General features: G+C 41.6%; 2 protein-coding genes across 6 annotated transcripts in view; both read left to right on the forward strand.

Moving 5' to 3' along the window:
- LOC114686160 (protocadherin alpha-3-like) overlaps positions 1-12765 on the forward strand; it is a 196369-nt gene that overhangs the window by 135202 nt on the left and 48402 nt on the right.
- The window catches only part of LOC114686155 (protocadherin alpha-7), a 206055-nt gene that overhangs the window by 108613 nt on the left and 84677 nt on the right, over positions 1-12765 (forward strand). Inside the window, exon 1 of one of the 5 annotated variants that reach the window (XM_037197095.1) lies at positions 1530-7374. The exons of the other annotated variants lie outside the window; for them this stretch is intronic. Coding sequence (XP_037052990.1) covers positions 4939-7374 — 2436 coding nt within the window. The 5' untranslated portion in view covers positions 1530-4938. Of the gene's footprint in view, positions 1-1529; positions 7375-12765 lie in introns of those variants that run through there. 5 annotated transcript variants of the gene reach the window in all.

Genomic DNA, 12765 nt, shown 5'->3' on the forward strand with positions numbered 1-12765 from the left:
AGTGACCACAGAGATAAGATGGTGTCAGATCCCTGGGGAACTGGAGTCACAGACAGCTGTGAGCCACCATGTGGGTGCTGGGACTCCAACCCCAGTCCTCTGCAAGAGCAGCTAGTGCTCCCAACCTCTGAGCCACCACTCTGCTACTTATTTTTAAATTTTGAGGATTCTTCATAATGTTTTCCTTAACAACTGCGCTTATTTACATTTCTACCAATGGTGTAAAGGGGTTCCTACTTCTCAGCTTCCATATCAGTACTTCATCCTTCTGACGATAATCATTCTAGCCGGTGTAAGATGATATCTCGTTATTGTTTTATATTTTCATTTCTTTAGTGATAATTGATTTTGAGCACTTTTCATATACCTGCTAGTGACTTGTATATCTTTCTTTGAGAAATGTTCATTTAAGAATTTTATAGTCCTGTTCCTCTTTTGATAGTTTTGGGGGTCACACTCAGGGCCTTTGACATGCTAGGCAAGAGCTTCAACACTGAACTGTGTCTCCTTTACCCATCTTTTTTTTTTTTTTTTTTTTTTTTGGTTTTTCGAGACAGGGTTTCTCTGTGTAGCTTTGCTCCTTTCCTGGAACTCACTTGGTAGCCCAGGTTGGCCTCAAACTCACAGAGTTCGAACGCACCTGGCTCTGACTCCCAAGTACTGGGATTAAACGTGTGCGCCACCACCGCCCGGCTTACCCATCTTTTAATTGGCTTTTTTTTCTAACTATTGAGTTAACTTGTGCATATTAACCTCTTATCAAATGTATGGCATTCAAATACAGGCTCCCATTCTCTTCACTAAGCTTAAATGTAATGTTTTTGGGGGATAAAGAACTTGAATGTGGTCCAGAGTTTCAAGGATAAAATTAAAAGGCACAAAAGTCATGAAATGTAGATGGGTACAGTTCATGAAATAGAAAGAGAAATACAGAAATGAAGACCACATCAAAAGGAGTAAAATGTCGAGGAGTGTCGGGCTGTGGGTCAGTGGCACAGCACTTCTTACCTCTTGTGTGTGATCTCTGTGTTTGATCCCAGCACTGTAAAGAAGCAAAGAAGACAGAAACAGAGACAAAAGCAAAATGGAAAAACAACCTATGAGAAGGTTGAAAATAAACAGGAAATGGCAAACTTGAAAAGTATAGCTTTGAGTCAGGAAAAGGACATCCAACATACTCCTAATAAACATCCTTAAAGAAATAAAAACACATGGGATGGGTTGGGGGGGAGTGTGGGGCAGGAGGAGAGAGGAGAGGGGCACCTGTGGTTGGTATGTAAAATGAACAGAAAATGTCTCAATAATAAAAAAGTAATAACTAGAAAAAATACACGAGGAAGGGGAGAATGCAAAGGCATTATTCAAGAAAAAAAATTGTAGCCAGGCTGGGTGGTGCATGCCATTAATCCCAGCTCTCAGAAGGCAGAGGCAGGGGGATCTCTCATGTTTGTTCAAGGACAGCCTGATCTACAGAGTGAGTTCCAGGACAGCAGGGCTATACAGAGAAACCCTGTCTCAAATCAATCAATCAAACAATCAATCAATCAATCAATCAAACAAACAAATAGAAATAAAGAAAAATTAGATTTTGAGTAATACAAACATCAGAATTTGACTTTCAAGAGTATCTAGCCAGCTTGCTTTCAGGACAGCAGATAGGCAGTGAGGAGAGTTTGCCTTAACTGTCAAACTGCAATCTGGAATATAAGATCATAATATAGTATTCAGAACAAAGGGGCTACTGCTCTATCTTTTCAGCTGATTGACTACTTCTGAGAGCCACATTTTAAAGGTGAAATAAAAAGTAATTTCCATAGATAATATTCTGATAATTGGTATATAATTATAAGTACATACAGAGTAGAGTTAGAGTGTAGATTCAGAAAGAATGGTTCAAGACATTTTAGGAGATATATCATATAGAAAAACCAGTTACTTGGAGAACTGTTTTCCTTTCTTTAAGAAATCTCTCAGTGACTTGTTACTGGTAATACGTAACAAACAAAAAGAAAGGATAGGAGATGGCATTATTAATTGAGGGTCTTTAGCCTTTACTTTATGTGTCTGAGACTTAGTTAAATGTCCGAGAAACAAAGCCTTATGATACAGATCTCTACTGTCAGAATTCTGTTAGACTTGATTTGTGTACTTGGTTAAGCTATTTTGTAGGGTTAAATTTTACTTAATGTGATGGTGATGTTCTATTTGTTAATTTAATAATGCCTGAAATGCTTCCAGGGAACAATCCAAGGTACTGGGGAAATTTTGCTTAAAGTACAGTACGTTTTCTTGACAAGCTGTTTGGTGGATAACAGGTTTACTGGTTTCTTGTTTGGTTTGAAGACATCTAATAAGAGCTTGTGTAAGGTGGCTAGCAGTCTTTTGGATTATGCCTGAAAGCCAAGTTAAGGTGGATGGGTTTGTATTAATAATCTGGGCAGCAAAGCCCAAGCAGAAATCAAGATTGTTTTGTTTTTCATGTTGTTATATTTCCAATTAAAAACCTTGAAAATATTTGGATCAAGAGAAACTGTGGAGAACGTCATAAAGGTTTTTGCTGAAGAGAAAATTTGTCAATTCAGGATTTGATGTTTGTTTAATTATGCTATCACAGAGGCAAGTATAAGAGTGCCTCAGTGGTTAAGAGCACTGGCTGCTCTTCCAGAGGATCTGGGTTCCACTGGCAGCATTCACACAGCAGCTGGAAATTATCTGTAATTCAAGTCTCAGGGGATCCGATGCCCTCTTCTGGCCTCTGTAGGCACCAGACACGCATGTGATGTGCAGACATACACACAGACAAAACACCCATTCATATGAAATAAGAAATTTAAAAATTTAAAGAGGCATGTATATTTGGCTTTTATTATTGGGTTATTTTTTATTTTAATCATTGCTTCTCCATAAATTCTTGTTTATTTGGACAAGAATATAATGCTATGCTGAGAGTTTGGGAGCCATATGGTGGGGGTAGATATCATGTAAATGCAATCTACTTATTCATGACATAAATGAGATCCTATGAAAGTGGATGTTAATGATAGTCTAAATGGGGAGATAGGAAAAGGAAAAACTAAAAATGTGATGTTCATTATGGAGATTTTTTTCCAAGCTGATTCTCTTTATGAGGTTTTCCTTTTCCTCACATCTTCCTCTACACCCCACACACTGTCTTTCCAGACACAGCTCAAAATTCCTACACCTGGTATAATTGCAGGCTTGACTTCAGGTCTAAAACTAAAGAGGGCTTCCCAAAGATGAGTACAACTTTTCAGCTGTATTTATTCTGCTGCGAATAAATGGAAAAATGGAGAGAATAGTCATTTATCCCACAGCAGGCCGCCTAGCTAGGCGAGGCTAAACTAAGAGGAAAAAGTGCAAATCCTACTCCCTGGCAGAGAAACAATTCACTTTGCTTTGGAAATTTGGTGAGGAGCGAATTCAGTTTTAGGGGCTGTTTCACATCCTACTAAGGTCTGTGAATGGTGTCCACACTGGTGCTTCCTTGTAGGCCGATGTGCTTCTTGCTTTATTTTTGTCTCAGTTTTGGCAAACTTTTCCTTGATTGGTAAAGACAAGCTAGTAAGGACTCATTTACCGTTTTCATTGCCTTGTGTTACTTCCTATTATTTCTAGTTCCCTGGTGAGACAGGGAATCTGCCTGGGATGCTCAGGGGAATAATTGGTAGTCAGTGGAACACTGGAGCTGGTAATTCCACTTTGGGTCTTCAGAAGAGGATGCCAAACTTGTCCATTTAAATAGGTAAACTGAAAACAGAAAAATTCACAGTACTAAAACGTCAAGAGAAATGTGTGATTAACTTACACAGTCATCCACATTCAAAAATCATCACTCTCGGGCAACTCTCTGGTCAGAAAATACAATAGCGTGTGAACTTCTGGTTTTTTGATCCTGTTCAGCTTTTGCTTTTCAAATTTTAACCCATAGGGGCTTTGAACAACTATATTAAATGAAAGATTTTGAGTGAGCAATTTAATGCTTAATATTTAGTTAAATCATTCTTTTCAGCTCGCCCGTCAGGGAAAAAGGCTGACTGCAGGGTGCTAGGTAGAACGTGGACCTGTTTTTTGAAGCCTAAACAGAGATGCTTCCCGTAAAACCTATTGCTGTTCTCCTTGTGGAAGAGCAGATTGAATGTAAAGCTGCTTCCCTTTGCTGCTTTCAAATGTCTACAGGGAGTGCATTTAGGGTCCTGGGCACACTGTGCTGAAGAATGTCAGTAAGTGCTTTCTTTTCCTCCACACAGTCACAGGTCCTCTTTGGGGACAGTTGACAAGCCCGTTTTTGATTCTCGGTTTTGACTGGTCGATGACATCCTATTCCATACTCCAGAGAGTCTAGGGCGGCTTGAAAAGAAGGGCTGGTAGTTACTCTTCAGGGAAAAGAATCGGCGGGTTCGCTGAAGAAAAAAAAAAAAAATCGGAGCGCAGAATCTTGCTCCGGTTGGCTCCGCTGCCTCCAAAAGCCTGGGTCCAGAGGAAGTTTGAAATGGACACCAGTCACCAGAGACCCCGCCTTGTGGCCCCGTATCGAACCAGCTGTGGCTGGCCAAGAGCTCGACAGCCACAGGGAGTAGACCTAGAAAACGTCACAGGCAGGAGGCGTGTCAGTTCAGCATCTTACCGGTCCAGCACCAAATAAGCCGCCTGAGTCAGGCGCTAGACCCTAGCCCCAGGCGAGCGCGGACCGAGCGTCCCCACCCGGGCAGTTTACCTCTGCACCCCTAGGCGGCGCTGCGCTCCTCCGCACCCGGCGCACCCTGCAGCCCAGCCCCGCGCAACGCCGGTGGCCAGGGCACTTCAAGCTTGCAGTACTAGCGGGCGGAGCAACTCAAGCTTTTCGAGGCTCCTTCTCTTTGGGAGTTCGGAGCATGGTCCCAGGTCGCCGCAGCTGGAGCTTGGACGCCGAAAGGGAGGATGGTGGGTTGGGGTATGGCAGTTCTGTGTTGGTGGGTCTCTTGTGGTGCTGCTACGGCGGGACAGCTGGAGTACTCAGTGTTGGAGGAGACGGAACCCGGAGTCGCGGTAGGCAATATCGCCTCAGACTTGAAGCTGTCAGCAGCTTCTCTGTCCTTGCGGAACTTTCGCTTCCTTTCCAGCTACAGCGAGCCTTACTTCGGGGTGGATCTGGGCAGCGGTAGCTTGGTGGTTCGAGAGCCAGCGGACCGTGAGCGGCTGTGCGGGGCCAAAGCTGCTTGCATCTTGACATACGAGCTAATGTTCGATGACCCTCTGGAGCTGCATAAGATGCGTGTTCACCTCCTGGACACCAATGACAACTCACCCCTCTTTCCTGCGGGAGACATGCACCTGCACATCCCGGAGTTCCTGGCACCAGGAGCTCGGTTCACTCTCCCGAATGCCCAAGATGCTGATGAGGGAAGCAACGGGCTGATAAGTTACAGCCTAAGCTCTAGCCAGCACTTTCGCCTGGACATGGGGTCTCGGGCTGACGGCAGCAAATACCCGGAGCTGGTGCTGGAGAAAGTGCTGGATCGAGAGCAGCGGGACACCCACCTGCTGGTGCTCACTGCTCAGGATGGTGGCCTGCCTGCACGCTCTGGAGATGCTCAAGTCACCATCACTGTGGTGGATACCAACGACAATGTGCCTGTATTTGAGCACTCCGTATACAGTACCAAGGTTCCAGAGACCGCACCCAATGGGACTGTGTTATTCCACGTTCAAGCCTCAGATCCGGACGAAGGATCCAATGGGGACGTCTGGTACTCCTTAAGCAACAGCACACCAGCAGAGCTGAGGCACCTCTTTCACATACATCCTAAAAGTGGGGAGGTTCAGGTAGCTGCTTCGCTAGGTCCACCGGAAACGTTGTTGGAAGCATATGTTGAAGCAAGGGACAAAGGTGCTTTTAGTCTAGCTAGCACTACGAAACTGCTTGTAGAGGTGACTGATGTGAATGATCATGCCCCCCAGATGGACTTCATGACTTTCTCCAGCCCAGTGCCCGAGGATGCAGCTCCTGGCACAGTAATTGCTCTCCTTAGTGTAAAGGATGAGGACCTCGGTTCCAATGGTGAGGTCACGTGTAGCCTGTCCAGCAAAGGCCCCTTTCGGTTGAAGGCTTCCTTTGACAGCTACTACAGATTGCTGACTGATGGGCCCCTGGATCGGGAGCAAGCAAGTGAATACCACGTCCTAATCACTGCTTCAGATGGTGGCTCGCCCCCGCTGAGCACCCGAAGGACGCTCACGGTGTCAGTTGCCGATGTGAACGACAACACACCAAGCTTTCCTCAGTCACAACAGGAACTTTTTGTGACTGAAAACAATAGCCCTGGAGTTTCATTAGGCCGTGTGTTTGCTCAGGACCCAGACCTGGGGGAGAATGGCCTTGTCTTTTATGAGCTGTTGGATGTCATTTCTGAAGGGATGCCACTTTCCTCAAGCTTGGTGGCAGTGGAACCAACTAGCGGTGTTATCACTGCCAGAACTTCCTTTGACTTCGAAAAGCTCAGGGGGCTTCACTTCCAAGTGGAAGGCCGAGATGGTGGCATTCCTCCCAGAAGTGCAACGGTGACCGTGAACTTGTTTGTGGTAGACAGGAATGACAATGCACCAGCCATCTTGTTTCCCTTGCCTACAAATGGCTCTATCCCAGTGGAAAGGGTGCCCCGCTCTGCCCGAGCTGGACACCTGGTCACGAAAGTGGTAGCGGAGGATGCAGACAGTGGTTCCAATGCCTGGCTCTCCTACCACATTTCTCAGGCTTCTGACCCTAGTCTTTTCAGAATTTCGGTCAATGCAGGAGAGCTTCGGACTGCACGTTTAGTTTTTCCCACCGATGCAGTCAAACAGAGGGTGGTGGTAGTGGTTCAGGACCACGGAGAGCCACCACTTTCCTCCTCTGTCACTCTGGGTGTGCTATTGAGCAACTCTGTTCCTCAGGTCTTTCCAGACTTTGAAGATATCTGGGAACCAAGAGTCCAGTTTTCTGCCCGGAACTTGTATTTGGTGATAGCCCTGGTCTGCATTTCCTTTCTATTTCTGGGGTGCTTGCTTTTCTTCATATGTATCAAGTTGAGCCAGAGCCCAGATTGTTGCTCTCAGAACTGCTGTCATTCTCCAGAAAATACAAGACGCGAGAGGACAATGGCTTCTAGTCCTTGGGTGACATCAGCCACAATAGATGTCACTACAATTGAGAGACTTTCTCAGACATATCTCTATCAAACCTCTCTGGGACTTGGTTCTGGTAGCAACAGCTTGCTCTTGCATGGGAAATACAATGCTGCTGATCTGAGAAATCTGGCCACTGGTGTAGGACTGAATTTGCCAATATCCTGTGCTCAGATTCGGAATAGGAAAGATCATACAAATCTCAATGTCATGGTAAGCACATTCTATGGTGTTTGACTCCTCTGACAAGGAGATAACTGCTAGCTATATGTTCTAGATTGTTTCATAGAGGAGTCTTTCTTTGGTTGATATTTAATCATTTGAATACTTCTCAAGATGTCAAGAATTCTGGGAGTATGCATTAGGATATTGTTCTAGACCTCAAGGAACTTAGTTAATTTTTTATAAATTAAGTTTTAAAGATTGATTGATTTGTGTGTGGCTGTGCACACGCGCACACATGTGTACCTGTGTGAAACATGGTGTGCCTGTGGATATCAGAGGGAGCTGGCTTTCTCTTTCTATCACATGGGTTCTGGGTACTGAACTCCAGTTGCCAAGCACCTTTAACTGCTGAGCCATTTCACCGGCTCTTATAGTTTATTTATGAGAAACGAGGTAAAGCATTAAAACTTATAAAAAAAAAATCAATAAAAGTAATACAGAATAGAGGTCTAAAACTAAAGACAATGAAGTGCTGGAGTGTTTTTTGGGCAACAGATGTGAGAGAAAGGTGCTCAGATGCCTGAAATGAAAAAAACATGTGCATATGCAGATCATGGACAAAACACGGAGGAAGAGCCACTCAGATCCTACAATACTTTACAAAAAGATGATATCACTAGAGACACAAAATAAATTGCAGTGGATGCTTATCAAAGACAGAGACAGAACATGAGTGACTATCTAGATGGAATGAAGGAATCAAAGAGACCTTTGTAGTAGAGATGACATTTGACATTGGTCTTGAATGACATTTAATAAAACGTGACTTATTCTACAACCTATACTTTTCTGGATATCGTTGTGGCAAGCACTCATTGAGAAAGGCATGCCTAAACATAGTTAATAGCTCCACAGCACTTTGTAAATACACAAAAATTATGAGCACATCTCCGAATACCTATTGTATCATCTAAATATGATAACACTGGTTGGGTGAATGTCTTGACAACTTTTATTTTGTTTTTATTAAGCATAGTTTTTTCCAGAAACAAAAATGAGTAATCTTTTGTCAGATACATCTGTGTCTTCAGAGGTATACTTATTTTTTAAAACTCATTCCACTTGAATTCATTTTTTCTTATTTTAGAAGCCCCAATATTTGAGAGTGATGCACCTAATTCAAGTTAAGTAATTCAAATACTTCAGTGGCTTTGGGAATTCAAAAAATTTGATTGTAGTTAGGACAGTGTATTTTACACAATTGCTATTACACACTATTATTTTCTGACCTCTCAAACTAATCATGAATATAAGAAATTATGGATGCAGAAATCAGGAAAGGAAGACAAAGCATTCATTGTTTTACTCTTCTAAAAAATAAGAGGAAAATGGCTTGTGAATTATTCTCCCCCAAATAATGATGGGACTGCAAATACAAGAGATTTAGATTTATTATAATGTTATATACTTACTATTTTCACATGCTATGATAAAATCCAATATATAAACTATACCTATGGAATTAATAAGTGTGCAAACAATGGATTGGAACGTTAACACTTCAACATGTTTTACAATATACAATATGTATATGTGGTTAACAATTTGATGACCATTTCAAAATATAATGGTTCAATGACTATTTTCTTCTTCATGACATCCACAATAAAGCAGTTGAGTAGAGGAACTTTCCGGCCCTAGAACTACCATGAAATATAGCACTTCAGTGCTATGTTCTGGGATGAGCATGGCTCCAGTCCTTTAGATGGCAAAGGGATCAATAGAATACACATCATTTTGAAATTTGCAGAAAATGCTACCTACAAAATCCTGCTAGTGTTAAAGGAGGCAGTTGGTGTGTTCCAATGTTAACAATTCAAGCATCAAAGCACCTGATATGTAATTACCATTCATTTACTTAATTTCTGGTTTTTCCTTTGTTTTGACACCAAGTTTCACCATATAACCCTGGTCTGGAACTTACCATGTAGATCAAGCTAGCCTCTAACTCATAGAAATCAGCCTGGCTCTCCCTCCCAGGTGCTGGAATTAAATGTGTAATGCCACCACTCCCTGATCATTGCCTTCTGTAAAAAAGAGAGGTGAGGATATTAGTCATAGGGATAGTTTGAGAGATGGGTTTGACTAGAAAATGGAAATGTAAGTCATAATAAAGGCCAATGGATATGGAATTTAAAAGGGAAAATGAGATCTCTAGTTTAAAAAAGGCTGGGCAGATGTCACAGTGGGTAAGATTGCTTGCTATGAAAGTATAAGAAACTGAGTTTGAATCTCCACTATCCATATAAAACACTGGGCGAACCTGCAAACTGGGTGTGACTGTACCTGTGTTGGCTGGCAGAGACAGGCTGACCCTGGGCACTACAGGGCTAACACAACAAGCCCTACTGTGAGCTCCAGTTCAGTGAGAAACCCTGACTTAATTCAGTAAAAGGGCTGAGTGTTAGAAGACCTCCCATGTCCTCCTCTAGCTTTCACACGTGGAGCATGGGTGCACACACCTGCAGATCCACAGGCATGCATCACCTCCCACTATTAAAAAACTAAAAAATAATAGCAGAGAAAAATGCCTCTCTTTCACATTTTGATCTTATGTGAAAGATAAAGTAGCAAGAATATGTGAAATCATCCATTTATATTTTGTTCAGTTCTCAGTTGTTTTCTCATTTTAATTTGTTGATAGTATATTGACAGTTATACTACCAAAAACTGCGGCTTAAGAAATCCAGTCAAACATGGATTTCATCTGCATCTCATATTGAAACTATGTAACAGACACAAACAAAATTGACCTACTGTGCAACAAATAATGTACCTCATGTCCCTGTTTTCTTTTCTGTTGGGTAGTATAATTTCTTAAGTTGGTATCAGAGAAGGTACCCCTGGAGGGTAAGTTTCAACTTGCCATTTATAATTGAAGTGTTGGCAATTTTTTAGAAAGCATACATCACTGTAACAAAAGAATGGATTGGAAAACAGCATACAACTAGTCTTAAATATTTTATATCAAAGTTACTGGACTAGGCATCTCATTGCTATATTAATGTTATTGTTTCAGAATAAATAGGGTTTGGGATACTTGCAATGTGACATGTTTACAGAGTGATAGAATGTTTTTGGCATTCAAAATGTTTTTACTTATTTGTTGGTATGCACTTGTAAGTAGACTGTATCATAGGTTGACTAGATGTTTCCTTGTAACTATTTTGATTTTGATGATACTGGTCACACTTTAAAATATAACTTAGGAAGCTTGCATGAAATATAAATATATTCAGATTTTGTAAAAAAAATCATTTAGATAGTATAATAGCATTTTTTTTGTAAAATAGGGACCCTCAGGTAAGAAAGGAAGTTGATATTGTGATTAGTTATGGTTTGCTGTAATGAATTTCTTCTGTAGCAAAGAGAAGCTTCCTCGATGAAGGGAGAGAGCTACACTTAACTGTGGGAGCAAGGATAAATATTTAGAATGTAGTTAGGGCTCATGCTGACTTATCAAAGTGGCAGTTGTGAGTTCTCCTCAAAGGTCCATGACTTTAACAGCCCTGGTAAGTTGGCTAGGTTTCTGGTACCAGGTGTAATTTCCCTTTTGGTGAGCAGGTCTGAAGTTCAATTAGAGAGCTGTTGGTTGCTGCCAAGGTGTGTGTACCACTATTGCACCTTTATGGTTTTCATGCCCTGCTTGTTATTGTTGTGATTCATAGGCATCAAAGCTGGGTAAGATTCTTAGCTGATTTTTCTCCTGTGGAATCTTGCCGAGTTTTGTGGAGTCCAGTCCTAATGGATACATCTACAACACAACTCCTGTACTTAAAGCTCAGGGATCATTGTGAAAGATTGTGAAAGAGGAGGCAGAAAGATGGTAAAAGCCAGAGGATCAGGGAGTTTGCTCCTGGGAGTGTCAGAAGCTATACCCATAAATTCTCACCAATATGGTTGCATAAATAAGATCTGAACAAAAATGACATGAATAGACATGCTAACATGAAAGGTGGTAATCTCATGGGACCTCAGTCCTACACAAAGAATGACAGGCAACTAAGGAATTCTGAGAGTGACAGAGTCTTCCCCAGGGAAGAGCACACCAATTGGTTATCCAATACCAAAGGGTCATTCTTGAAAACATAACATACGAGTAACATTATACAAAGTAAGCAGATTATTATTGTATTACATGTTTATGTACTTAAGATAGTATAATGTTACCTATTATAAAACAGAGAACTTCTGATAGTTAATTATATAGTATATATAATGGAAAGGGGGCCATGAATTTGAAAGAGAGCAAGAAGTGGCATATGGAAGGTCTAGGAGAGAGAGAAAAAAGAAGGGGTAAGTGATATAACTATATTATAATCTCAAAAATAAAAAGAAATAATTTAAAAATAAACATAGCATTATAACTTGAGTGGACAGACAAGAAGAGCAATACCTAGAAATATGTGAGAGGGAAAGTATTGACAATATGTCTGATATGTTAGTGATCTATTGATTTTTTTGTTGTTGTTGCCTTCAAATTTGCAGTTAGAGTGAAACAATAATATTCACTTATATGGGTTGCATTGAGGACTGACTAATTGCTAAAAGGCTTTTGCCTTAGTTAGAGTTTACTATTGCTGTGAGGAGACACCATGACAGGGCAACTCTTAGAAAGAAAACATTTAATTGAGGGAGCTTTCTTACAGTTCAGAGGTTTAGTCCATCATGGCCAGGAGTATGGCAGCATGCAGGCAGATGTGCTGGAGCTGAGAGTCCTACATTTTACTCAGAGGCAACAGGAAGTCCACTGACTGTCACACTGAGTTAAGCTTGAGAAAAACACCTCAAAGCCCACCCCTGTAGTGGCACACTTCCAACAGATTAAAGGTGTGCCCTCCAGCCTCAAGGTCTGGATTAAAGGTGAGTGTCAACCAGCCTCCTCCAACAAGGCCACACCTTCTCCAACAAAGCCACACCTCCTAATAGCGCCACTCCCTGTGAGCTTACGGGGGCCAAGTGCATTCAAACTACCACAGTTTTTATTATGTTGTTCAAATGCATGTCAGAAATACTAACATTTGTAAGAACATCAAATAAATAAGGACCACAGCCCAAGCCCCTGACTGCAATACTATGGCTTATTTGAGTTTGTTGATAAGAGTAATTAAAACTCACCAACAAACAAAAAATATGACAAACTAAATGATGAAGGGATCATTTGTTTGGTTTCCTGGGTGTTTTTGTTTGTTTTGCCATGCATCTCTCTTTTTTTATTGAAAAAATTCCCCAGCCAAGTATGGTGGTGAATGCCTTTAATCCCAGCACTCAGGAGGCAGAGGCAGATGGATCTCTGTGAGTTTGAGGCCAGCCTGGTCTACAGATTGAGTTTCAGGACAGGCAAAACTACACAAAACAAAACAAAACAAAACAAAATTC

Source organism: Peromyscus leucopus, chromosome 19, assembly GCF_004664715.2.
Source record: "Peromyscus leucopus breed LL Stock chromosome 19, UCI_PerLeu_2.1, whole genome shotgun sequence".
Lineage (NCBI taxonomy): Eukaryota > Metazoa > Chordata > Mammalia > Rodentia > Cricetidae > Peromyscus > Peromyscus leucopus.